Source organism: Puma concolor, chromosome E2 (genome assembly GCF_028749965.1).
Source record: "Puma concolor isolate L17-30 chromosome E2, mPumCon1.1.hap2, whole genome shotgun sequence".
In the NCBI taxonomy this organism is placed as follows: Eukaryota; Metazoa; Chordata; class Mammalia; order Carnivora; family Felidae; genus Puma; species Puma concolor.
In genome coordinates this window covers 47,254,385-47,281,153 of record NC_141681.1, presented here as the reverse complement: position 1 = coordinate 47,281,153, position 26,769 = coordinate 47,254,385, and the positions used below count along the sequence as shown (strand labels likewise).

The 26,769-nt window shown below is 55.3% G+C and overlaps 3 protein-coding genes across 5 annotated transcripts; 1 reads left to right on the top strand and 2 right to left on the bottom strand.

The window, feature by feature from the left end:
- Positions 1 to 622: 622 nt before the first annotated feature.
- On the bottom strand, positions 623 to 11,814 carry KCNK6 (potassium two pore domain channel subfamily K member 6). Its single transcript, XM_086689660.1, has 3 exons — positions 11,226 to 11,814; positions 3,293 to 3,688; positions 623 to 3,170 (listed from the first exon to the last, which is right to left on the bottom strand). Exons 1-3 carry the CDS (start codon positions 11,545 to 11,547, stop codon positions 2,944 to 2,946), a joined length of 945 nt encoding a protein of 314 aa, XP_086545786.1. The 5' UTR covers positions 11,548 to 11,814; the 3' UTR covers positions 623 to 2,943.
- A 2,341-nt stretch (positions 11,815 to 14,155) lies between these two features.
- YIF1B (Yip1 interacting factor homolog B, membrane trafficking protein) lies at positions 14,156 to 21,932 on the top strand. Of its 3 annotated transcripts, none has more exons than XM_086689659.1 (8): positions 14,156 to 14,288; positions 18,384 to 18,622; positions 18,705 to 18,809; positions 19,012 to 19,090; positions 19,225 to 19,282; positions 20,342 to 20,497; positions 20,579 to 20,672; positions 21,552 to 21,932. In XM_086689659.1, exons 1-8 carry the CDS (start codon positions 14,246 to 14,248, stop codon positions 21,705 to 21,707), a joined length of 930 nt encoding a protein of 309 aa, XP_086545785.1. In that variant the 5' UTR covers positions 14,156 to 14,245; the 3' UTR covers positions 21,708 to 21,932. The 3 variants fall into 3 exon arrangements, with proteins under 3 accessions (XP_086545785.1, XP_086545784.1, XP_086545783.1); XM_086689658.1 differs by having other exon boundaries at positions 14,172 to 14,297; XM_086689657.1 differs by lacking the exon at positions 14,156 to 14,288 and adding an exon at positions 17,754 to 17,905.
- A 127-nt stretch (positions 21,933 to 22,059) lies between these two features.
- CE2H19orf33 (chromosome E2 C19orf33 homolog) lies at positions 22,060 to 22,924 on the bottom strand. The gene is made up of 4 exons (XM_086689661.1): positions 22,794 to 22,924; positions 22,563 to 22,675; positions 22,340 to 22,420; positions 22,060 to 22,210 (listed from the first exon to the last, which is right to left on the bottom strand). The coding sequence occupies exons 1-4, from the start codon at positions 22,894 to 22,896 to the stop codon at positions 22,100 to 22,102; spliced, it is 408 nt and encodes a 135-aa protein (XP_086545787.1). The 5' UTR covers positions 22,897 to 22,924; the 3' UTR covers positions 22,060 to 22,099.
- Positions 22,925 to 26,769: the final 3,845 nt, after the last annotated feature.

Sequence of the window (26,769 nt, the reverse complement as noted above, 5' to 3'; positions counted from 1 at the left end):
TGCTTCAGATTCTGTGTCCCCCTCTCTCTGCCCCCCATCCCCGCTCATGTTCTGCTCTCTCTCTCAAAAATAAATAAACAACAAAAAAGAAGAAGAAGCCCAGTGTTGTTCCCACATTCACCAGCCTCCAGACCAAAATCTCAGCCCCAGCCTCAGTTTCAGGTGGCAGGGGAATCCTGAGGCATCCAAGTTAATCATGGCGGTTCCATCACTCTGGCCAATGATTGGTTCAGAATGGGCATGTGAGCTAATTTTAACCAATGAGATAGAGGAGGAAGTCTTTGGGGAGATGCACTTGGAAAAAGATTTCCTTGCTTCCAAAGGGACAATATGGGAGAGATGCCCCCCTCTTCTTGCACTAAAAGTTATTGTGTCTGGTTGTGATGCCCAGACCTGTGGCGGTCACTTTGGGGCCATGAGAAGAGCCCAAGTGGAGCCAAGTCTTCAGCTGAGGGCTGCTGAACAAGGAGATTGGGAACCTAGGGCCCCAAGACCCTCCTGGAGCTGTGGATTGTCTCTTGCCCAGAGCTCTCCCCAACTCTGGTGATGGGCAATAGAAATCATCTCATTGTTTCAGCCAGTGCTGGTCAGGATCTTGTTATCTGCAGCCCAAAGCTCTCACTTTTTTTTTTTTTTTTTAATGTTTCAAGTTTTTATTTAAATTCTAGTTAGTTAACATATAGTGTAATTTAGTTTCAGGAGTAGAATTTCGTGATGCATCACTTCCATATAATGCCCAGGGCTCATCCGAAGCGTTTCCTTATTGACATGAATATATAAATACCCAAAGGCTGACTTCTCAAGGTGGGTCTTCTCTCTTCCTCCCACCCATGGCTGCCACACCTACACTCGGGGCCTCGGTTCCCCCATCTGTCTCCAGCCTCAACCACACCCTGAGGCTCTGCCCAGAGGTTCCTGCGACCTTCTGATGCCTTCCTCTGGATGTCCCTTTAGCTCCTCACACCCACCATGTTCTAAGCAAGCCTCAGTGTCTCCCCTCAAACCTGTTGTCTTCTCCCACGTTCCCATCTCAGGGGCAGGTAACCATCCTGGGGCCTTTGCCTGGCCTTGTCCCTCCCAAGTCTGTAAGGCCTACACAAGGCCTGTCCACTTGGCCTCCCGAGCATGACTTCCACTGCCCGTCTCCCCCTTTCCTCAGCCCTGCCCAGCCCCGTCATCTCCCGCTCCGTTCCTGTCCCAGCCTCCCCTGTGCACCCGGCCCCAGTCTTCCCCTTCTGGTCCACCTCCACATAGCAGCTAAAGCCCAAACCTAACCATAGCCCTCTCCTGCTCAAGATCCTTCCATGGCTCTCTAGTAGCCTCGAGAAAGACGCCAAGTTCCCAAGCTGGTCATTTAAGGATACTTAAGATGCAGGCAGGTCCACCGCTCCTCCTCTCCTTCCCCCGTTCACCCCATAGTCCAGTTGGAGTAAACCACTTGCCAGAAGCTGATATCTGACATGCTTTCCTCCCTCTAGACACACATGGTTCCTTCTGCCTGGAAGGCCTCCAAGTGTCCTCTCTTCCTGAATGCTATCGAGGTCCAGCTCAAACGCCCTATCCCCTCTGTAATCTCCACGGGGCTTGGTAGAGGTAACAGTTGAGTAGAAGGGCCTGTGGCGCCAAGAACTATGACTGATGTACCATCTTGGAAGGAGGCAAATCTGGGGGCAGTATACAGAAAATCAGTCCCCTCCCAGCTCTGTGTCTAAGACAAGGGACCTCCACGCCCAGTGCCTCAGTGTCCTTATCTGTGGAAAAGGATGATGACATCATCTTCCTCGTGTGTAAAGAACCCTGAACGGAACCTGGCCAAAGAAAGCGTCCCAGCATAACACGGCAGCCTCTGTGAAGTCATCTTCGGAGTAACTACTGCGATCATTGCCATTTTACAGATGAGGAAAACTGAGAATCACAGAGGGGAAGTGACTGCCCGAGGACAGCGGCACGACACAGCTGAGTTGGGGTCTGAGCCCAAGCAGGCTGGCTCCAGGGCCCAGGGTACTCACGCAGTCAGTGCCCGGGAAACGGGAACAGCTGTTCCGGGGGCGTCCGTGCCATTCGGATCCTGTCTCAGCTTCCTGCCTGCCGGGCTGCTGAGGAGGGCTCTATGGCCCAGGCCCAACCCCCGCGCTCGCCACATGGGTCTTGCTCTCGAGGGACACTTGAGATAAAACAAGGTCCACCTTCTTCCCCTGACTACTCCTGAGATTTCAGGGCCGAGTTGTTAACCCTTCTTCTAGAAAGATCTCCCTGACCCTGCGGGCTGGATCGGGCAGAGTCCCCGTGTTTCCTCCATCCACCTCAGCCCTGCCCGCTCTGCCCGGGCCTTCTCGAACGCACTGCCGGCCACCCTGCCTCCCCCACCGCAGTCCTGCCTATTCTGGGTCGTCACTGTGTGGGGACAGGTCTGTCTACCTCGCTGGACTAGGAACCCGTGAGAGGAGGGCCCGGGGCCATCTCAACCACTGCAGTGTCCCTAGCACCGCTCAGCCTGGGGCCTGCTCACGGGAGGGGGTTGGGGATGAGTGGACGTATCGTTTCCATTTGACTAGACGAGGACATCCGCGCTCAGACAAGGGCAGCCGCTTGCCCACAGTGTAGTGACCATTCGAGTGCCCGAAATGAGGTCTGAGCCCAGAGCCTGCTAGGAGGGGCAGGTGATGAGCGGCTGAGGGAGAGGCAGGTGGAGTCAGTAAAAGAATGAGACACAAGGAGAGTGAGAGGGAAGCCAGAGAGCCCAGGGTGTGGGGAGTGAGAGATGGGGCAGGGGGGGAGAACAAGGCGGTGGCGGTGGAACCTGGGACAGGGACACGTCAAACAAAGGACGGACGGCCGGTGGCAGTGCCTTGAGAGCTCGGGCACGCGCTCGCCGACGGTCCAGGACGGCAGCACCAGTCACGTGGCCCCCCTCAGCCACGGGCCAGGTCCTCCCGGCCTCGGCTACCTGGGGATGGAGGCGTAGTCGGCGTGGGAGCCGGCGGCCAGCTGCTGCTGCTGTGACTCCGGCTGCGGGTCCACGATGTCCACCCGATCGTCGTCATCCTCGCCGGGGCTGGCGGGACAAGGACTGGGCAACAGGATGAGCTCCGTGAAGCCGTGAAGGTCGGACACGTAGCGGAAAGTCTGCAGCACTAGCATCATGGCGACCAGGCCCAGGAAGAGGTAGGCTGCGGAGACGGCGGAGGGGCGGCGGGGGAACTCAGACCCCCGGGACAGGGCCGGGCCCCCCGAGACCCTCCGGGACAAGGCCGTGCCCCACGCTTGGTCCCCGGCCGGCCGCTCTACTCACCTGTGACCAGCACCTTGTAAAGGGCCCGGTGGGGCTGGCCGGGGGCCTCTCCGGGCACGTAGTCACCCAGGCCGATGGTGGACAGAGAGATGAAGCAGAAGTAGAAGGCGTCCAGGAAGCTCCAGCCCTCCTCGAGGCGCGCGAAGATGGCAGCCGGCACCAGGAAGCAGGTGGTCACTACGACTCCCAGCAGGACCACCAGGTGCCAGCAGGCCGCCTGCCGGAGGTCCCAGCCCCAACGCGTGGTCAGCCGGAGGAGGGGTGCGTGGGTCAGAAGCAGCGACAGGCGCTGGGCCGAGGACGTCAGCAGCAGCATGGTGGCCGGCACGCCCAGGAGCGCAAAGGCAATGGAAAAGGCCTTGCCCGCATCGGTCAGCGGCGTTGTGTACCCGTAGCCTGCGGGAGCAAGGGGAAAGCCTTCTGTCCGCCTGGCACCTCCGTTTGGGAGTCCGCGGCCACCCTAAAGCGACGCTTAATCTCACCCTGGAAACCGCCCCTCCCACAGTCTCTCATCTCAAGTGATGGTGATGAGGGAACACAGGGCAGGCCGAGGGCGGAGTACAAGCTAGCCTACCTGCCCTCCCCCCCTGCCGCTAGGGGGGTATGTGTGATATTCCTTGGATGCTCCAGGCTACCCCAAAACAGGAAAGGACAAAAATCAAATGGTTAAACTGGGAAGAGTCTCCAACAGTTTATGAGAAAGAGGCAATCGCATCAATGGCCTAAAGTTCAGGAACTCCCTACTGTCTTAATGTTAATGCTTTGCTGGAGGGAAAAACAACCTTAGCTTGACAATAGCTAGGCCTCCAGTAAGCGGTGAGTCTTCCTTAGCATATGAAAGTCTCTTTGGAAACTTCCCTTTTGACTTTACCTCCCCCAAGTCCATGGTATATAACCAGTTAGCCTAACTGCCCATGGGTCCTGTCGCTATACTTTAATGAAATCACCTTTTTGTACCAAAGATGTCTTCAAGAATTCTTTTTTGGCCATCAGCTCCAACCCCCTCTCCCATCACCCTAAAACTTCATCAACGGCACATCCAACCCTCCACTGCTCAGGCCGTGAGCCTCGTGTCCTTGACTCTCTCACTCACACCCATATTCCACCTGTCAGTGAGTCCTGTTGTCTTAAACTTCATATAGATCCTGAACCCACTCGCTTTACCGCACCTCAGTCCCATGGCCCCACCTTGGGCCTGTCTAATCAGCAGCCTTCTCCCTGGTCTCCCTTCTCCCCTGACCTTTGCCAGGAGTCTGTTCCCCACACACAGCCAGAGGGACCCGATGAACACCTGAGTGAGGTCATGATCCTCCCACACTTAGAGCCCCCCTTTGGCTCCATCCCACTCAAGTAAAAGGACATCATGACCCACAAGACCCCGCACGATCTAACGAGGCAGCACGGCTCCCACCTCAGGGCCTTTGCACTGACTGTTCCTTCCCCCCGTGGAAAGCTCTTCCCCCAGGGCTGGTTCCCTCTCCTTCCTTCAGGTCTTTGCTCAAATGTCAGCTTTTTCAGTGAGGCCTCCCCTCCCTCACCACCTTACCTGAACTGTTATACCTTCTTCCCTAACTGTTGTTATTTTTGGTTTGTGTTCATAGCACTTCAACCTTCTGACATACTATGTGGTTTCCTTATTTGCTTAGTGTCTCCCCACTAGGGTGCAGCTCCAGGAGGGCAGGGGCTTCTGCCTGTTTTGTTCCCCGCCATAGCCCTGGTACCTGGCACATAGTGGGCACTTGATCAATAGTCAAAATAATGAATAAAGGGTACAGGCTCTAGTTTGGCTCAGAGCCTTAGTATCTCTTTCTCTAAAATGGGTGTGCCAAGTCCCACTGGGTCACCAGAGGACTGCGGGAACACAGGAAGGTTAGCGTGGGTGTGAGTGCTGCAAACAGAAAGATGGGGGCACCTGGGTGGCTCAGTCAGTTGAGCCTCCGACTTCCACACAGGTCATGATCTGACAGTTCGAGAGTTCAAATCCGACATCAGGCTCAGTGCTGACAGCGTGGAGCCTGCTTCAGATCCTGTGTCCCCATCTCTCTCTGCCCCTCCCCAACTTGTTCTCTCTCTCTCTCAAAAATAAAAAAACATTTTAAAAAATTATAAAAAAAAAAAACCAAAAAACCCAGAAAGATGATAAAGGGGAATTCAGGTGTTGGAGATACCGGCTTACTTTGGCAATGTATAATTTAAAATCTCTTTTTATTTGGGGTGTCTGGGTAGCTCAGCTGGTGAAGCGTCTGACTTCAGCTCAGGTCATGATCTCATGGTCTGTGAGTTTGAGCCCCACACCCAGCTCCGCGCTGACAGCTCAGAGCCTGGAGCCTGCTTCCGATTCCGTGTCTCCCTCTCTCTGCCCCTCCCCTGTTCACGCTCTCCCTGTCTCTCAAAAATAAATAAATGTTAAAAATTTTTTTTTTTCAAATAAAATCTCTTTTCATTTTACAAAAAAATCAAACCAAAGGGTCAGAAGTGTGACTGGGGTGGTAAGGGCCCTGGTTTATGTTGACAGTAAAACGTCTCGCCCCAAAGACCACAGATTCAACCCTGTGATCAATGAAAATGTGGAAACACCCCACACAGGAGCAGACATTCATCTGCGCCTGTCTTCCATACAAAAAGGTCCCTGGTTTTGATATACTCAAAAGAACTGAGGGGTGCCTGGGTGGCTCAGTGGGTTAAGCATCTGAGTCTTGGTTTCGGCTCAGGTCTTGATTTCACATTTCATGGGTTCCAGCCCTGCATGGGGCTCTGCGCTGACAGTGTAGAGTTCTGTGTCCCCCTTTCCCTCTGCCCCTTGCCCCGCTCATGCGCACGCAAGCTCTCTCTCAAAAATAAATAAACATTTAAGAAAACGTTTTTAAGTAAGCACATTCTGACACATACTACAACACGAATGAACCTTGAGGACATTATAAGTTAAACAAGCTAATCACAAAGAGACAAATACTATAGGGTTCCACTTGTCGGAGGTGCTTAAAGTAGGCAAATTCATAGAAACAGAAAGATTAGAATGGTGGTTGCCAGAGGCTGGGGAGAGCAGGGAATGGGGAGATAATTGTTTGACTGGTATCGTTTCAGTATGTGTGTGTGTGTGGTTTTTTTTGAGTAAGCCCAACGTGGGGCTTGACCTCGTGACCCCAAGAACCAGAGTCCCATGCTCTACGGACTGAGCCAGCCAGGTGCCCTGTAAGTTTCAGATCTGCAAGATGAAAAGGGTTCTGGAGATGAATAGTGGTGACGGTTGTATGACAATATGAATGTACTGAATACCACCGAACTGTCCACGTAAAAACAGCTAAGACGGTACATTTTGTTATGTATGTTTTACCACCATTTTAAAAAATTGGGGTAAAAAAGAATCCTCTGGGTATTGCTGGACACATGGGCACCTAGGATAAAGACATCCCCCCTGTGCAGCTCGGCATGACTCTGTAATAATTTCTGGTCGATGAGTTATACATGAGAGAAGCAAGCAACTTCTAGAAAGTGTCCTCAAGCGCCTGGGTGGCTCAATCGGTTAAGCGTCTGACTCTTAATTCCGGCTCAGGTCGTGATCTTGTGGTCGGTGAGTTCGAGCCCTACATCGGGCACTTCACTGACAGTGCAGAGCCTGCTTGGGATTCTCTCTCTCCTTCTCTCTTTACCCCTCCTTTCTCTCTCTCTCACTCAAAATAAATAAACTTAAAAACAAGTGTCCTTTAAAAGCGGAGAATGCCTATCCCCTTTCTTTCCTCCCTCCTCCTGTTGGCTGGAACATAGACATGAAGGCTGGGGTTGAGCAGCCATCTTGGACCATGAGGTGACCTTGTGAATGGAAACTACACAGAGGAGCACAAGAGTCTCTAATGATGCAGCACTGTTCCAGTCTTGGACCGACAACCTTGAATATGAGCCAGAAACAAACATTCATCTTTTTAAGCAACTGTTATGTGAGGTTTATCACCTCACATATGGCTCCAACCTTCATTAATTACAAGGATTTGAATGGAGAAACTCCAGTGGCCCAGCTGAAATGACAGGTTTGCTAATGACACAAAAACCTTATAAACATCATGGACATCATGGAGTTAGCATAGAATGGAGGCTGTGAGCCTCAAACTGACTACCTCACAGAGCAGAGTCCAACTCAGTGCTTTGCCATTTATTCCCTGTGTGACCTTGGCCAAGGAGTTTCTTCCCTCAGAGCTTCGGTTTGCTCCGAGTACCGCAAAATGGGCTCAAAACAATCCCTTTCCTCAAGCACAGTTGCAATAATCCTTCCAGGCTGGAACTGGGCATAGCACTTAGCAAGGGCACGGAAAGAGTTAGCATGACTGTAACGCTCACTTCCTCTCTCCCGTTCCCAGTTCCCAGTTCCGGGTGGGCTGACTCTTCCACCCCGGCCTGGCCTCAACCGCAGCAAGGCTGCCTGGATGGATTCCAGGCCCCAGGTCTTCCTCCAAAGACGCTGGCCTAAGGCAAAACCAGACACGCTGTGGTTTCTACCTCTCTAGATAAATCCAGGCCTCCTGGCTTCACCAGCAATGACAATGATAGCCAAGGCTCAGTAAACCTCAGGTATTACCAGCAGCGCAAGGACTCCCTCCTTGACCAAACGGCAGCCAGGTTCCTCTGAGCTCTCTTCTTGACTAGGCCCGGTTTTAGCAGGGATCCTAGGCCAGTTTACTAAGAATCCCCCTCCCCTTGTGTCGCCTCTTGGTAACTTTTCTATCCACTGACCCCTCACTCCACTCTTGGCTCTAAATCTCCAGCTGTCTTTGCTATATTCAGAATTGAGGTCAGTCTCACTCCCCTATTGCAATAACTTACCATTTTTTAAAAATGTTTGTTTATTTTTGAGAGACAGCAAGTGGGGGAGGGGCAGAGAGAGAGGGGGAGACAGAGAATCCCAAGCAAGTTCTGCTCAGTGTGGAGCCCGACATGGGGCTTGATCTCACAAACCGTGAGATCATGACCTGAGCTGTGATCATGACCTGAGACGAAATCAAGAGTTGGACACTTAACCGACCGAGCCATCCAGGGGCCCCAGTAACTTACCATTTTTAACAAGTATCAGAATAAACTTTTGGGGGCACCTGGGAGGCTCAGTCAATTAAGGTTAAGCATCTGCCTTCGGCTCAGGTCATGATCTCATGTTTCCTGAGTTCAAGCCCCACACGGGGCTCTCTGCTGTCAGCACGGAGCCTGCTTCTGATCCTCTGACCCCTCTCTCTCTGCCCCTCCACCACTCGTGCTCTCTCTCAAAATAAATAAATAAATAAACTTAAAAAAAAAAAAGAATAAACTTTTCTTTCACAATACACAGGAATATTACCCTTCTTCACGCAAGCCTATGAAACCTAGCATGGTGTACCGGTTAAAAGCATGGGGCTCTGAGGCCTCATGGCCTCAGTTCACATCTCTCTACGCCTTCCTAGCTGTGTGGTCTTGGGCAAATCTTCCAACCTCTCTGGGCTTCAGTTTCTACTGCTGAAAAAGTTTCTACTGCAGTTTCTACTGCCGCAAATGGCACCTGCCCCACAAGGCTGCTGCACTGACCTAGTTAAAGCCCGTGTGTGCTAAGTACTCCATGGGTTTCACTACTACTGTGAGGTGGGGAGTGTGATCGATGATCTCCATTCAAGACATGAGGGGGGACACTGAGGCCCAGAGGAGCAGCAGCTGAGTGGGAACCGAAGCCAGCATGTGCCTGCCTTGAGTTTGGCTTCTGCACCTGTCCTGCCTGGGGCGACTTGTCAGAAGCCAGGATCTGGGAGGAGGCAAAGGGAGACACTGATGTGACCAGTGAAGCCCAGAAGCAGGTCGGGCCGGCCCGGCCAGCTTGGTAGAAGAGAGTCTGGGAGAAGCATCCTGGCTCTGCTGTCTGTGGTCCTGGCTTGCTGGTCCACACAATGGGCACCACACAATGGGTGGCACCAAAGGTTAGGCCACCTGCTACTTCCGGCAGGAAGGGGAGTTAAGGGTCTGGGCCTGTCGCAGTCTCCTCCCCCAGTCCAAATCCCCTGCAGAGACAAAGAGGAAGTTTGGGGGCTAGGTAAGGGCAGTGGGGAGGACCCGCAGAACCTGACAACAAAGGAATTTCCCAGGTCTGGCCACGAAGCAAGAAGGGACTTTCAGGGTAGGGCTGGGGGGAGGAGGTCGGTTCCATCTGGTGGAGGCAGGGGGGGCGGTGGTGTTCTGAGAAGGGGATCTGGGGAGTCCCAGTGCCCTGGTTTGAAATGTATCCTGTTTTGGGCTGGCATCCTGAGTTCAGAGGAAGGAGGGGACAGGCACCAGTGGGGACATCTTGTGAATCACAAATGGGACCAGGACAGGAGTCGTCAGGCAAGGGGGCTTCTGAGCCCAAGGATGCTTGAGGGGACCTGATGCAGGTAGACAGTGCTAAAGGGATGATGGGAGGGGACGGGTGTCCCAGGCCCTGGAGGAGAGTGTGAAGGGTGGAAAGCAGTAATGGTCATGAGTGGACATTGGGGAGGGTTCCAGGGTGCTGAGGTCCTGGAGCATCCTTGATAGAAGGGAGAATTTCAGGCCCAAAGCAGGCTGGGGCAGTGTTGGGGTGGAGATGGAGGTCCCATTTGTGGGTCTGGAGAAGACCGGAGGGGTGTCAGATCTCCAGAAGATTCCCATTCTTAGGCAATCCAGGGTGGGCAGGGGAGTCTCAGGACAGGGGTAGCAGGTATGGAGAGCACAGTCCCTCAGCTGGCCTCCTGTGGAGGGGGGTGTGTGAAGCAGGATGCGGCTCTCAAAGACAGTGTGTGCAGAGGGCGCTGGGGTCCTTGGGAGAAGGTCCAGGTGGCTCTGGGGCTCTTACTGAGGGGTACGAGGGTCCAGAGAGTGGTGAGAGTCTCATCTAGGGGTTCTGGTGTTCAAAGAGGCTCCTATGGAGAGTCTCTAGTTTGGAAAGTGCTAGAAGTTTTGCTGGAGCTGGTTTTGGGACTGGAGAGGTGGAAGTCCTGGCTGACCAGCTTCTGGTTGGAAGGTCACTGGCCCTTCCTGGAGGTGCTCTAGCTCCCACCATGACGGGTCCCTCTCATACATCCACAGTTGGGAGCTGCTGAATTGGAAGTCCCAGGTACAGAGGGAATGGGGGTGGCCCTTCTGGGAGGAAAACCCTGCCTTGGAGGCTCCCAGTACAGGGGAGATGTCAAGAGGGAGGGGTCCTGTGTCTGCAGTCAGGGCTGCCTGCTAGGGAGTATGGGGAATATGAGGATGAGGGTGGTCCTTGGTCTGGAGGAGGATGGGGGCCCTTGCTGGGGACTGGTCTAGGTCCAGAGGGGTTGGAAATCACCGACCCGGGGCCCTGGTCCTTGTTGAGGGGTCTGTACTGGAAGTAAAGTCTGTCGTGATGGTGCCCTGAGAGGGTTGGAGATTCAGGGTCTTCGCTGGGGCACCAGGGTCAGGAGGGGGCTGGGGTAGGATTTCCCAAGGGGCATCCCCGAAGGACATATCTGGAGACTCAGGAGATAGTGTTGGAGGGAATGGCGGTCTGAGCCCAGAGAGAAGGGCAGAGGTCCTTGTGTGGTTGAGGTCCGGGTCCAGAGGGGGAGAGGATCTCAGGTGGACGGTCTTGGGTCTTCGCTAGAGGTCTCTGAAAGTAGCCCTAGGCCCAGAGGGGACTGGACGGATGGAGCTCCAAGGGGTTTCCGGCAGAGGAATGGGGTCCCAGATGCTCCCTGGAAGGTACTCTGAGGGCAGCCCTAGTCCAGGAGGGAACTGGGACGGGGGAGGTTTCCTGCTGGGAGGAAGGGCTTGGATGGGGGCTTCCCAAGGGAGGCGGATCCCACCGGTGTGGGTCCTGGATCCTCGTTGGGGGGAGGGGGGGGGGTTCCAGGGGCTTCTAGTTCCAGAGCGGACTGCGAGTGATCCGCTGGGGTAAGAGTATTTCGGGATGACTCCCGGGTCCCCAGGTGGGGCGGCGCTCACGTACCCACGGTGGTGACCAGCGTGCTGGCGAAGAAGAGAGCGGAGGCAAAGTCCCAGGCGGGGTCGGAGTTGTTGGCGGGCCCCGAAGCGTTGGCGAGAGCGGCGCGTCCCAGCCGTCCGGCCGCCAGCACCCTCTCCACGAAGGCGTCCAGGGCGGGGGCGGCCACACACGGGCTGCGCAGCAGCAGCTCCGCGCGCAGCGTCTCCAGCTCGGCCCGGAGGCGAGCTTCGTGCGGCCGCTCCAGCCACGACACCAACAGCGCGCCCAGCACCAGGTACACGGCGTAGGCCGCCAGGGCGCCCGCCAGGAGTGCGCCCCGCCGCATGGCGCCCGCCGCGACCGGCGCTCGCACGGCCCCCGCCGCCCCGCTGACGTGGCCCCCGCCTCCGGGCCGCCAGGAGCCCAGCTTCAGTTCCGGCAGTGCTCGAGGCGCGGCTGCTAGCGCCCCGAAGAGGAAGAGGGAAAAGGAGGGGGGCGGGGGTGGAGGAACGCCCCGCCTCCGGTAAACTGAGGCACGCCCCAGCGCCAGGTGTGAGGGCGGAGCCGCGCGTTCCCGGACCCAGGAGTCCAACGGGACGGGAAGGGCGGAGGGGGCGGGGGGGTTCCTCCATTCCCTCCATTCCTTCCCTCTCTTCCGCCCAGGAGTCGCGGCTCCCTATGTTAGAGAAAAGCCTAACTTTTTTCCTCTCGCAGACCGAGAAGTTGCTCCCCAACTCCTCAGGGCCATCGCGCCGGGCGGCAAAGATCGCGCACTGCATCCAGGCTCGTGGTTGAGGGGACAAGAGGACAAACTGAAATCCAGTCCTTGCTCCATTCGCCACGTCGTGCTCTGGTTGCGTCCACCCGGAGGGGACGCTTGTATAATGAGGGACACCACAGAGGCAGGCGTCGTCTGTGCCCCCATGGACAGAGTGGGGTGCCTTAGCTCAAATCTTTGCTCAGCGCCTACTTTGTGCCTGGCCCTTTGGTGAGGGATGCTGGGAATACAGCAGCGACCAAGACAGTTCTAGACCTTGTCCTCAAGTTCTAGACGTTGCCCTCAGGGGGCTCTCAGCTCTCAGCCCCTGTTGCTGCTTCAACAGAGCCACAGCCCAGAGGGTCAGGTGTGTGATCAGGGAAGCACAGGAGAGTAACTGGAGCTGGGATGGGGGAAGCCTAAAGGACTGTGGAGCCCACAGGAACCCAAAGAGGTAACCTGATCCAGTTTGGGGAGGTCAAGAAAACTACCCGAGGAAGGGGATATCTGAGCTGAGACATTAAAGGTAATTTGGTTAAAAAAAAAAAAAAAAAAAGTTAGGGGCACCTGGGTGGCTCATTCAATTGGGTATCCAACTCTTGATGGCAGTTCAGGTCTTGATCTCAGGGTTGTGTGTCTCAGAGCCCGTGTTGGGCTCTGTGCTGGGTGTGGAGCCTATTAAAAAAAAAAAAAAAAAAAAAGGTGAATATGAGTGAGCCGGAGTCTCCCTGGCAGAACCAGAATCACACCTCTGTTTAAGGGGAAAATTTTCCTTCCCCGTTCCCTGTTTGTTCCTCACATCCCCCTCCAGCTGTAACAGCACTCTCCCTTCAGGCCTTTGGAGGGCAGCCAGGATCCCCACCACATCAGAATGGCAGAGGAGTGGGGCTTAGCGCCCAGCTCAGACACACCCTAGCTGGTTCTATTTATGAAACTGTGGCAGTTCTAGGGGCAGAGCCCAACTTGAGGCTGACAACCCACAGGAAGAGACACTTGATAATAAAACCAGTAACTGTAGCTGCCAGTGATCAAAGACTTACAATATGCCGGGTCCTGTGTACACAGTGGGCTTGTACTGAATTCTCATCCTCTCCTGTATTATGCCCATTAAACAGATGAGAATATTTAGGCTTAAAAATGGACTAATCCCAAAACTGGTAAGGGGTAAATATGAGGCCAACGGGAAGCCAAAACACTTGCTTTATTAATAAAATGCTGTGAACATTACAAATAGTCACGGAAGAACTTAGAAGGGAGAACTGAAGGTGAAGAAATGGTGGTGGAGCCAGAGGGATAGATGCTACGCCAGAGGTGCAGAAGGAGAATGGGGGAGCCTCACTCATGTAAAAGGACCGCGAATGAGCCAGGACTCATAACTGAGAAACCAGAAACAGTCCTCAAGTTTCCTAGAAAAGACAAGATCTCAGAGGAGGAAAGGGAAAGCCACAGTGACAGGGACGCTTGCTGACATCCTTCTGGAGTGCTATCACTGCCCAGAAGTCACTTCTACCATTATTTTTGCCTGAGATAAGTGGAGGAGACCGAGGGACAGAAAAGGGGGAGACTGAGGGACAGAGAGAAGACTGAGGAAACCTAACTTTTAAGGCTCCTCACTTGCGGGTGTGTGTGATGTGTTGCTGGAGGTTGCAGAGTGGTTTTGGCAGACAGGGGAAGCCAGGTCACAACGCAAGAGCGTTTTTATGAATCTCTGGGTAAATGTCTAAAGATACCTCCAAAGAAAGACCCCTGGTTCTTCCTACCTGACTTATTGGGTGTCCTCTTCTCACTCTATGTATTCACTTTAATACAAAATTAAAATTGTAATTTTAATTGTACAAGCGTAAGAGTCTGCATAACTCCTCTTAGGCCCTCGAGAACACAAATGGATCTCTCCTCTCCTGCTCCACACCCTTCTCTGGCTCTCCAGTGCTCTCTGTGATACAAATTGAGCGTCCGTCTATATAGAGAACTCCATTTCCCAGAAGTCTCCTCTCCCGATACCTACATTTCTCGTCATGCGCGAGACCGCCTACTCCTGGATTGTCCTCGGCTCCGCCCACCTACCCGTCTTAGTGCTGACTCTCGCCTTACACCACGGGTCTCCGCTCCCCGCCTCTTGCCCGCTGCCAACTGGTCCAGGCCTCCGCGAGGGGCGTGGCCTCTATGCGATCGTTATGCCTATTGGCTGTGGCGCCGTCGCTGGGGCGTGGCTACGGGAGCCGGGCGGGCACATTTCGAACAGCGGCTGGGGCGGTGGCGGCGGCGGCAGCGGCTGCGGCGGTGAAGGATGCACCCGGCGGGCTTGGCGGCGGCGGGGACGCCCCGGCAGCGTAAGTGGCGTACGTGGCCGGCCGAGGAGATCGGGCGGGCTGGCGGGGGGCGTGGCGGGGCTGCCGCGGCAGTTGGCGAGGTCGCTGCAGGTCGGAGGTCACGGGGTCAGGGATCTAGAGCTTCAGGGTGTGCACAGCGCTAAGATGCCAGGTCCGGGTAGGGGGCGCGTTGGGGTCGATTCTTCTTTTCTTTAGGAAATTCCTTTGGAAGAAAACTTTGGGCGGGATAATGTGTGGTGTGCAGGAAAAGACGACTTTCATTCATTTGCAGTTAGCGAGCTGCCTTCTCCCCACCCTTCCGTGGCCTCCAGCTGTCGCCCACGCTCCGTAGGACAGCGTTCAAGCCCTTCGTGAGCTCAGAGGGCCATGTTTACTTCTCACATAAGATTTGAATCTATATATCTTAGACTGTTCACCCCCTCTTCCCGTTTTTCTTAATTTGTATCTCTCTTTAAGTTCTTCTTCATCTCCGTGACTGTGCGTACATCTCATTTATTCTTTCAGCATGTCCTGCCTCAGCTCCCCTTGTGCCAGGCCCTTTGCTGGAATTTGGGTACCTGGTAGTAACTAGCATAGCGCTAGTCCTTGTTAACTTACAACTCAGAGTTTAGTGGTGAGGCAGACACTAAACTCGGAACAAGCAAGTCAGCAAGAAAATCTGGGGAGTTCTTAGGGCTGTAAAGGGAATAATCCAGGATGTGATGGGGGTTCAGAGGCACCATGTGCTCATTCCTGTCTTCAACCATAATGATAAGGTGCCTGGCTGGCCCTGTGGTGGGTGTTGCCGGGGCCACAGCAGTGCCCAGACAGCCTTGGTTCCTGTCCTCATGCACTACCAGTAGAAAGCAGAAGACAGCGGCAGTTTAGAGTGATGGTAACCTGATGGGGGAAGCACAGGCAGAGGGGTCAGGGCCGGGATGGAGGGATTGTGGTAGTCCACGTAAGGCGTGTGACCCAGGCTGGGCGTGTCAGTGATGCCTCCTGAAAGAGGTATGTCTTGTGAGGAATTCGACCGGAGAAGGGGATTTGTGGTGGGAAGGAAAAGCGTTGGAAGCTTGCACCCAGTAAACAAGTGGACAAATGTATATATAGTTAGCAAATGTGGTAAATGCTCAGAAGGGAAAAAAGAACGCTGGATATTATGAGAACAAGGTGAGGCTGGTGCTTTCTACTGAGGAGTGAGGAAGGTCTCTGCAAAGGAAACACTTGAGCCGAGGCCTGAGTGCTCTTTTGGCAGGTGTTAATCGTGGGCAGATGTTCCAAAGGGATAGCCGTGCATGTTCAAAAGTCTGTGTGGGCCAGGAGCTTGGCAGAGTCAGGGCCCGAGAGGCCAGTGCGACTGGGCACTGTGAGCCCCAGGAGAGGTGGCAAACCAGGGTGGTTGGCGTAGCTGGGTCACGCGTGTGGCTTTTATTCTCAGCACAGTGGGGACTGATCTTCGGCAGCGGACACGAAATACTCTTTTGCGTTTAAAATCTGGCTGCTGACGGAGAGAAGGTTGGTGGGGCAAGAATAGGCAGGGGGACCTGGTAGGAGGACATCTAAGTCAGGCTCAAGATGACAAGGTCTGAAAAGGGAGGATAAGCACCGAGCCACAGTGGGCGAGAACCAGCAACTAGTCGGTTGGATGTCAGAAAGAAGGGGAGTCAGGGGCTTGGACACTGACGTGAGGCCCCAGGGGCAGCCAGAGGGCATGGTCAGGAACTGGCCACACATGGATGTGGAGCCGGGAGAGAAGTGGCAACTGGAGACAGAGCCCAGGGCCCAAGGCACACGTGGGTGGGTGGGGTTGCTCTAGGTGAGAGGCAAAGCCAGAAGGGTGGAAAATGTGGCCACATGTTTCAGAGAGCTGAAAATAAGCCAAGGCTGGAGAGGGACCCATCCTGAGACCGTCAGCTCCGCAAATGCAGGAGTTTTTGTCGTTTTAATTAATTTTTTAAGTTTATTTATTTTGAGAGACAGAGTGGGGGAGGGGCAGAGAGAGAAAGAATCCCTAGCAGGCTCTGCACTGTCAGCACAGAGTCCAGAGTGGGGCCCAAACCCGTGAACTGCGAGATCATGACCTGAGCCAAAACCAAGAGTCAGACGCTTATCCGACCGCGCTACCCAGGTGCCCCAGGAGTTTTTGTCTTTTTGATCATTGCTATATCCACCATGCCTGCAGCAGAGCCTAAGACATAGGGGTGCTCAGGAGGTGTTTGTGGGGCTCAGGAAAGAGAAGGAGTCAGGTACAGTGTCTCAGAAACCAAGGGAGCAGAGAGTCGGAGATTGGCATTTGGGATAGTGGCATCGAATGCTTCCGAGGGCCTGGGTCGGATGACAGTGGCTGACAGTCTTGGCCCGGCAGTGCAGAGGGGTGTTTAGGAGGCTAGTGGGGCCAGAACCCCAAATATCAAGGGCTTGGGGAGTGATGGGGAGGGAAGAAGGGCTTGCACCAAAACTTTCAGAAGTGGGAGAGGGGAAAGGAGAGTGGGCCTTGGGGATGAGGGGCCAGGCCAGTGCCGCTGGCTGTGGGATTGAGCACACCTGGGTCTGTCTTCAGGCTGCAGATAACTGAGAGGAAGAGTTGAGGGACTAGTAGTCCATAACAGGTGACAGGAACTGACACTTTTTTCGTGCCAGGCCAGGAGCTGAGGAGTCTATAAGTGTCCCTTGGCCTTGGGCCGTTGACTCTGTTCTACAGAAGAGAGAACTGAGGTGCAAAGCCAGGACACAGATTATTGGATTCCTCTCCCCCATCCCATTGTAACCCTCTTACCCTTTCCCTGTGCCCACAGGGGCGCCTGGCACATAGGGGGAGCTCCGTAAGTATCTGCTGTGGTGGCATTGCTTGCGGTTGAGGAGCTGGGGCCCCAGAGCCAGAGTGCTGGGTTCAAATCCACCCTCTCCATATTTCCCTTCTCTTCCCTCTTCTTTACCCTACCCTAACCAAGCCCACCTCCAGCAGGCCCCATCCCTGCCCCCTCCAGAATCTGGCCAGAAGCGGCCCATCCCCCTCCCCATCACTGTCCCACCCCGCCATCCCGATTCCCACCCTGCTCCCATGCCTCTCCCTCCTCCCCTCTTCCTGCCTCCCACCCCAGTCTGTTCCCCACCGGAAGCCAGAGGGACTTTTTCCAGACCTGACACCCGGCTCTGCTTCGTGCTGTCTGAGTGGCTTTGGGCAAGGGCCTGAACTTCTCTGGGGCTCGCTTTTCCTGTCTGTCAAATGGGGACAGTGATAGCACTGGCACAGAGTGGGGCTGCCGTGAGGACTGAATGAGTTCATCCGCAGTGCTGAGCACACAGCCTGGTATGTGCTGCGTGCTGGTGCGTGGTTCAGTTACTGTCCTAGCTATCAGGCCCGCCTGGGCTAGACTCTTGCTCTGTCACTCACTCAGTGTGGCCCTTTGCACAAGTCACTTCCCCTGTCTGAGCCTCGGTTACCACATCTGTGACGTGGAGATAGCCTCTTACTTCTCAGGGTTTTGTCAGGCACCTGCCCTAGCCCCGTGTTAGGGGCGAGGGGTTCATGCATGAACAAGACGAAGCTCCGCCCCTTGGAGGCACACATTTGAGTGGGGAGACGGTGAACAAAATAAAACAGCTAATATGTCAGCCGGCACTGAGTTCTCGATGTAAGTGAAGCAGGGAAGGGGGTGGGTGGCAGGGGATGTCCCTGCTGCCGAGGGACATGCGGTTGGAGACAGGATGGTCGGGTGGGAAGGCACCACAGAGCCAAGACCTGGCAGAGGGGAGGGGGGAAGCATCCAGGCAGAGGAACGGCCGGAGCAGAGGCCGTGAGGTGGGAGCGGGCCTGGTGTTTCCGGTGAACATTGAAGCCCGTGTGGCTGGAGCGAACAAGTGAAGGAGGGCATGAAGGGAGACACAGAGACCTTGTTGGTAAAAGGCTTGGTACAGGATTCTGTTCACAGTAGGCCAAGTACATAGTAGCCATCAACGTATCGTCACTGTTATTTGGATGGACACATGACAGGCAGACAGAGCCTGCCTGCACTTGACTGGGTGGCCCATCTGACACCAAAACCAGCGCCTCACTGCCGCGAGAGGAGAGCACCTGCAGAATGAGTGAGGCTCCCCACTCTTCCCCTGCAGCGTCAAAGCGGAGGATCCCGGTGTCCCAGCCGGGCATGGCTGACCCCCACCAGCTTTTCGATGACACAAGTTCGTCCCAGAGCCGGGGCTATGGGGCCCAGCGGACACCTGGAGGCCTGGGCTACGCGCCAGCCTCTGCATCGCCCCAGGAGGCCTTCCTGGCCGATCCTGTGTCCAACATGGCCATGGCCTACGGGAGCAGCCTGGCCGCACAGGGCAAGGAGCTGGTGGATAAGAACGTGAGTTCTGGGCTGGTGGGCGTCGGGGGAAGGCGGGGGCCATGAGGCCGGGGCTTCAGGCTTGGGCTCTCCCTCCCCCCAGATTGACCGCTTCATCCCCGTCACCAAGCTCAAGTATTACTTTGCCGTGGACACCATGTACGTGGGCAAGAAGCTAGGCCTGCTCTTCTTCCCCTACCTGCACCAGGTCAGCACTGCCTCCACCGAGGGGAACACGGTCTGAGGAGGGAGGGCCTCCGGGTGGGGGTGGAGGGTAGAGGGTGAGTCAGAGGCCAGGCCGGTGTGAGGGAGGGGCAGGCTGGGTGGGTTTGCCTCAAGGGAGGGTCTGGAGGCCGTGTGGCAGGAGCCCAGCTCTGGGGGTCCTGCTGCTCCCCCCACTCTCCCCACAGGACTGGGAAGTACAGTACCAGCAGGACACACCAGTCGCCCCCCGCTTTGACGTCAATGCTCCTGACCTCTACATTCCAGGTTTCACCCTCCCCGTCACCGCCCGGCACCCTCCTCCCTCTGGGTGGGCACGTCTAGGGCAGAGGTTTAGGTGCCTAGTGGCCCAGGATGGTCCGTCTTCCTCTGACCCGTGTCTGTGTGTCTGCCTCCCACAGCTATGGCTTTCATCACCTATGTCTTGGTGGCTGGCCTGGCGCTGGGGACCCAGGATAGGTAAGGGAGGCCTGGAGTAGGCAGAGCGGGGTGAGGGCTGGGGGGCTGAGGGGCAGTCAGGAAGGTGTCTTGGATCTCCCCTCTCAGGGCAGCCCCACCGTGCTCCCAGTCAGCCTGGCGCAGGGCCCTTGGTGTCGCCCTCAGAGTCAGCCTGCCCTCCTCCCTCGCCTTCCACCCGTGTGTAGCCTATCACCACACCTGTAGTGGGCGACTCTAACTCCATCCTCCTTCTTAGCCTCCATCACCAGATCACGCTTGTCCTCACTGCCTCCTAACCAGCTTGCCCTGCCCACATCCCCTCGGCAACGGCTAAAGGTGTTGTTGGGATGCGGGCCTGGCCAAGTCCCACCCTGCTCAGAAGCTGCCCGTAGCTCTCCCCTCCCCAGATCAAGCCCTGGCCCCTTAGTCTGGCACTCCACGGCCTCCACACAGCCTCGCTCTGCCCCTCCTCGTTCTGCTGTGCCACTCTGGGCCTCTTTCCATCCTCCAGAGGGCCTGGTGCTGCCTCTCCGGGGCCTTTACTCAGGAGTATGTTACTTCCCTGCGTCACCTGCTCAGCACCTGCTCACTTGCTACTCTGATGGCACTTACTCGGGGAAGCCTTTCCATCCCCCGGCCTGGGCCAAGCCCCCACCTCTTGCTCATAGGCCCCAGTTCATTTCTTTTGTGGCATCAAAAACAATTGTCATTAGAATCCATTAATTGCTGAGGCACTGGGGATATGGCAGAGACCATGGCCCTTCTTCCCCAGTCAGCTGCTTATTCCTTCAGGCCTCAGCTCAGGTATCCTCTCCTCTGGGAAGCCTTCTCTGATACTTTCTCCCAGCTGGGTCCAGCAACTCCCCTGCCCTGTGCTTCCCTCATCCCAGCCCTCGCTTCTCTGGGCTGTCACTGAGGACAGGTCAGCCTTCCCTGGGATGACATTTCCATGCGGGCAGGGTCCAGATCCATCTTGGTCACTGTTGAGTCTCTAGACCCACCCAACACAGGCTGTCTGCAGGTGGATCCTCTGGGAGGGTGGGAGCCGGTCAGCCAAGTGACAGAGCTTGGTGCCGGCAGGTTCTCCCCAGACCTCCTGGGGCTGCAGGCGAGCTCTGCGCTGGCCTGGCTGACATTGGAGGTGCTGGCCATCCTGCTCAGTCTCTACCTGGTCACTGTCAACACCGACCTCACCACTATCGATCTGGTGGCCTTCTTGGGCTACAAATATGTTGGGTAAGTACCCCTCCCCCTTCCCCCTTGCCAGCCCCAGCCCTGAGCCCTCTCCCTCAGACCAGCCTTCCCCTCTCCTCCCAGGATGATTGGCGGGGTCCTTATGGGCCTGCTCTTTGGGAAGATTGGCTACTACCTGGTGCTGGGCTGGTGCTGCGTGTCTATCTTTGTGTTCATGGTGAGCTGGGGTTCAGGGGAGGATGAGGCTTGAGGGCACAAGCCCTCAGAGTAGGGGTCCCCTGGAGGCATCCAAGCAGAGGATGTCAGGTTGGGAATTGATACAAGAGGCACATTGCTGCACTGAGCAGCCTTGGGGTGGCTACCCGAGCCTGGGAGTCAGGAGAGCTTCCTGGAAGAGGGGGTGTCCAAGCTGGGCCTGAAAGAAGAGAAGGAGCCCCGCTGGGCTGTTAAAGTGGGCTCTTGCCCTCACTCCACACTCCTTACATGGTGGGCTTTCCTGCCACAACGTCTGTTAGGATGAAAAAAGTTTCAGTACCCCTGGCAGTAGCTTCTCTGGGTCCCAGGCAAATCACTTCCCCTCTTTAACCTTGTTTCCCCTTTTGCAAAAAGGGGAATAATTGCATCTCAGGGTACTGGGAGGATGCAGTGTGAGCATATGTGAGGAGCAGAGGGCAAAAACTGACCAAGTCTGACCCTCAGATAAACTTTGACTTAGATGTCATTATTTAAAAGTTTAAAAAAAAAAAAAAAAACATCCTGGCTTGTGTTGAAAAATTGTCCTTGGGCCAACATAAGCCGGTGGCAGCAGCCGTGGCTGAGCCCAGCCACCTCTTCAGGCAGGGTGTGCCCCACGAAGTCCCCATCTCACTCAGGGGACTCTCCTGCCGTTGGAGTTTGGAACCCTCACGTTTTCTCACAAGGTTTGGGTAGGAGGAAGTCCTCGCCATCTGTTTGGAGGTTTGGGGGGAACCCGGGCTCCCCACGAGCAGAAACTTGAGCCCAGCCACCCCCGTGGAGGAAGAGAGGCAGGGCTTGGAAGTACACCCAGGCGCCCCGCCCTGGCCGACGACTCAGGGTGAACCCCCTCCCGCCCCAGATCCGGACGCTGCGGCTGAAGATCCTGGCGGAGGCAGCGGCCGAGGGGGTCCCGGTGCGCGGCGCCAGGAACCAGCTGCGCATGTACCTGACCATGGCCGTGGCGGCGGCGCAGCCCCTGCTCATGTACTGGCTCACCTTCCACCTGGTGCGGTGAGGGCGACCCGGCCCCCGCCTCCAGCTGCTGCTCCGGGCGGCCGCGCCCGCCTCCCCTCTGCCTGTCGCCCCCGGGGGCCCCGCCCCCGCCCCGGCACCGGCGCTGCCCCCCCCCCCCCCGAGACCCCGCCCCCTCCCCTCGCCGAGGTGCTGAGATCTCCAGCTGCACAGGCCGCCCCGCAGTGCGGCCGCTGTTCAGGAAACAATAAACCGTGATGGGCACGGCGTGGGCGGCCTCTCCTTGGCGGCGCGCGCGGCTGCCCGGCAGGGGGCAGGCCAGGCCGGGGCAGGGGGACGGACGGGTGGGGCGGGGCCGGCACACCACAGCACCTCGAGACCGGAAGGCGGCCGTGCGGCCGAGAAAAGGTTTAATGAGACCCCCGCCCAGGTGGGTCAGTGAGGAGCCTCTTTCTTCGCCTTTTCTTTCTTCTTCTGCTTTTTCACCTTGGGCTTCTTGACCTTGCCGGCTGTGCTTTTGTGCTTGTCCGACGCGGCAGCGTGAGGCTGTGGGGCCGAGGGCGGTGGGGATGGGAGAGGAGAGAGACGGTTCCACCGGTGGAACGATCGCCCGGCATGTGGGCCGGGACTCTGCCCTCACCTGGAATGCCGGTGGGAGCGGGGAAAGCCTCTTACCTTTGCTTCCACGTCCGAGTCGCCGGAGCTGCTGCTGCTGCTGCTGCTGGAGTCTGAGGAGCTGCGGTGACCGTGGCCATGCTAGTTGGAGGCAGGACAGTGAGGCCAGGACCTCTTACCCCGCCCCCAGGTTGGAAGCCCCAACGCTCGCGGGACCCTGGGTTCAAAGGCAACACCCCACCTTCACACCGGGAGGCGCGTGCCTGGTCCTGAGGTGACTTACCTTCGGTTTATCTGCCGCCCCGGCCTCTGACGGGCCCTGAACTTTGGGGGTGCTGTGTTTGTGGTCTCCCACCTGGGCTGTCCCCTGTGGCTTCTTGGAGGTGGAGTCCAGGGCTGTGGAGAGAGAAGTCGGGTGGGCTGGTCCAGGCGAAGGAGATGCGCCCTTGGAGGAGGTTTCTGGGTTTCCATCTGGCCCCCTGCCCCTCAAACTCCCCACCTCCCTGGAGCGCACCTGCAGCCAGGTCGAACTCCATGGTGAGAGAAGGTATGTGGGGAGCGCCAGGAGGGCCTTTGTAGTGCCAGGAGGGCAGAGGGAGGGGTGTGGGGAGGAGCATGGGAGCTGCCTGCCCAAGGACTTCTGCGGAGCCCCACCCAGCCTTGTTCAGAGTCCTTAGCCTTGACTCACAGCCCCTCCCCAGGACCACCCAACTTTTTCTCTGTGGGAAATGGGGATTTCCTCAGTTAATTGTTGTATTTCCACCCCACCTGGTGGACTTGGCAAGTGAGGGGGGACCGTGTGGATGGGTTTGGGAGGGCAGTGTATGAGCAGCTAGCTGTAGACCTCTGGGGAGGGGGCTAGAACTGTCATCTGCTTCCCTCAAAAGGGTCAGATGCCTGCTTTTGAAGGAACGAGAGGGAGGGTGCCTCCCCGTGCCCTATGTCCCATCATAATGCTAACACTCCCTGTGTACTTACCACATGCCAGGCACTGTTCCAAAGGTTTCGCACTCATGAAGTCACTTTCAACAACCCCTGGATGGATGGCTCTGTGAGCAGCAGTGTCCAAAGGGGTGAAGAGCATGAACTTGGAATAAGCCTGCGGGATTAGAAGCCCCACTGTACCACTTAGTAGTGGTGTGAGCTCAGGAAAGTTGCTTTGCCTCCCTGTGCCTCGGTTTCCTCATCTGTAAATGGCAGCTACCATATGGGGTTATAGTAAGGATCAAAAAGATTAGTTTCCTACGACTGTGCCTGGCACAGAGTAAGTGCTTGTAAAATAATGTTTTGGTTTGTTCAGTTAAAAGGTGGGTATTGTTATTATCCCTGTTTTACAGATGAGAAAACCGAGGGACCAAACATTGAAGTAAGATGATGAACGGCAATGTAGTACGAATGGGCTAGAAGTGGGATTCACACCCAGACAGTGTGGCTCACGGCCAAGGCTCTGCCTGGTTCCTGTGGCTCACCTGGTGAACGCTCAGGGGAAGGGACAGCCCCTGAATCCAGTCTGCCCTCCTCACACCGGGCCTGGCCAGTCGGTCCGAGGGCGAAGCTGGGAGACCTGAGCCATCTGTTCCCATTGCTGTGAGGCTGTGTCCTTGCGGGTCCCTCCCTGGCCCAGCCCTGCCACCAGGAGCTGGGCTGCCATACCTGCAGGAGCGGGCAGGCAGGGCTGGCATCCAGGTGGCAGTGATGACTGAGGCCCGGGGATGATGATGAACGGGGGGTGATCAGCCTTGTGCACTGCGGCCTCTGCTCCGGAGTGGGTTCCTCAGAGGGGCCTGCTCTCACTGCCGGCTCCACGTTGCCCGTCCCTTTAACCTCTTTCCCTTGCTTGATGGTCAGCATAGTCCTTGCTTACTTCTATCTGGAGTTATCCTTATTCTCAGTTCCTTCATCGTGTATCTGTTGAGTACCTACTATGTGCCTGGCGCAGTCCAAGTGCTGGGGATACAGAGGTAACAAAATCAAAAATTCCAGCCTCATGGAATTGACATTCCAGTGGGGGAAACAAAGTAAAATGTACAGAATGTTAATTTTTTTTTTTTTAACGTTTGAGAGAGAGAACAGAGTGTGAGCAGGGGAGGGACAGAGAGTGGGAGACACAGAATCCAAAGCAGGCTCCAGGCCCCGAGCTGTCAGCACAGAGCCTGACACGAGGCTCAAACTCACAAGCAGTGAGATCATAACCTGAGCCAAAGTCGGACGCCCAACCGACTGAGCCACCCAGGCGCCCCGTAAAATGTACAGAATGTTAGAAACAAATGGAAACTAAGATGTCCCATCAGCTGGTAAATGGACATAAAATGTATCTATACTGGGATGTTACTCAGCCATAAAAAGGAACGAACTGACATATACCGCATCACACGTGAACCTCAAAAACATGCGAGGTGAGAGGTGCCAGACACAAGAGACTACGTATTGTAGGATGTCACTCATGGGAAGTGTTCCGAGAAGGGCTATTGAGACGGCAGGTTAGCCATTGCTGGGAGCTAGCTGCGTGGAGAACGGGGACTGACTTTGTAACTGAGCATGAGAGATCTTATTGGGGTGGGGATGAAAACACGTTCTAAAACTGACTGATGGTGATAATTGCACCACTTGGTAAAATTATGAAAAACCACTGAGGTGCACATTTGAAATGGGTGAGTTTTATGTAACTCACACCTCAATAAAGCTACTTTTTAAAAAGTAGTATGTGCTAAGAAGAAAAATGCTGCCAAAAAGGGGGCTAGGTAATAACTATATGGTCTGTTGGGAAGAGGCTGGACTTCAGATAAGAATTAACAGGGAAAGCTTCGAGTAAAGATCTGGATGAGGAGGTAAGCAAATGCAAGCACATTAAGTGTTGTAGGCAGCAGGAATGGTAAGTGCAAAGGTCCTGAGGCAGGAATGTACCTGTGTGATGAAGAGCTGCAAGGAGTTCAGAATGGCAGTGAGAATGGAGGGGGAAATGTAGGTCGGGAGGGATGGACAGTGGGGGAACTCGTACATCAAAGATCTTTGATGTTTACTCTGAGTGAGAAGAGGTGGTGAATCATGATTGTGGCTTTGCCCACAACTAGATGCAGGATATGAGAAAAAATGTTTCTCCAGGCAAAACGTAAATTCCACGTGGGTTGGAGACCTTGTCTGCTTTGCTCAGCACCCAGAAAGGGTGCGTGCTGTCATTTGGTGAATTAGCGAGGTTACCTGATGCCAGGCACTCTACTAATGTGATGGCAGGCAGAGTGGCTATGAGCGTGGGTTGTGGAGGTCAGTCTGCTCACAGGTGAGTCCTCACTGTCTCTCTTCTTGCTCTGTGGACAATTACGTCAACCACTCTGCCTGTTCTGCCCTCTGTACGGTGGAAGACTTCCCTCGGAAAGTGATGGTTTTGCCTGGCACAAGGTAAGTAGATGCTCAATAGACGGTAGTTTGTATTATTCACAAACACAATCTCCTAAGATTACTCATTAAACTGGCAGTAGGATCCCATGTTCTATATGAGGCAGTTGAACCTCAAAAAGATGGTTTTACACCCAACGACACTGAGCTAGTAGGTTGCAGAGCAGTAGTGGGAGGCCTTCCAGACACAAGATGAAGTGGCTGGCTTTTTACTACTTTGCTAAGATTGTGGGGAGGGTGAGTGGCTCTGGGGAAGGGCACGGCCTGATCCTCCAAGTTCCCCTCTGTTCACTCCTGACTGTATCGTACTAACTGTATTGTAGTTAGGGTGTGGAAAAGAGCAGAAAGCGTTAACGAGATAGCTTCACTTTTCTCTCCCACAGAATCACTCAGGGACCCGGGCTCCTTCCTCTGTCCTGTATCCTTCCAGGGATGCCCTTGGACATACAGGGAAGCTGGCTTCCATCACTGGGTTGTTGGGAAGGGAAAGGGCAAATGGAGGGCACACCAACTCCTTTAAGGACCTCACTCGGAAATAGCACATGTCCCTCTTGCCAGGTCAGACACATGGTCACGTCTAGCTGCAGGGGAGACTATGATGACCTCCCAGCTCCTAGCTGGGTGGCCATGTACCGAGGTAAAACCTGGGGACTTTCCTGGAAGAAAGAGAGGGAAAACAGACGCGGGATCCTGTCACTACTCCCTATTGGTGGTAGTGAATATACACTTACTCCCTTGCTTTAACCCAGAAGATTGACAAATGGACACCAGATTAAAGCCTGGAAGGTGAACACAAATGCCTGATGAGAAACAGGTGAGGGCTAAAGATTGTCCTGCTTCTGAGAAAATAATCCCTCCATTCAGTATTTGTGTACCATGCTAACAGGTGCGGGGACAGTAGCTTATGTCTCCCCAGGCCCTGCCTGCCCCTGATCTCTTAACAGCTCTGCCCTCCTGTGTCTCCACATTATTTCTGCCTAAAATGACTTGGTTCTGAGGGTGCAAGCAACCCCTTCTTTGTAGGAAAAAGGGACTTGTATCCCCAACTGTCCTGCAATATGGTCATTCACTACTAAATCAGCTTACCCTTCCTCTAA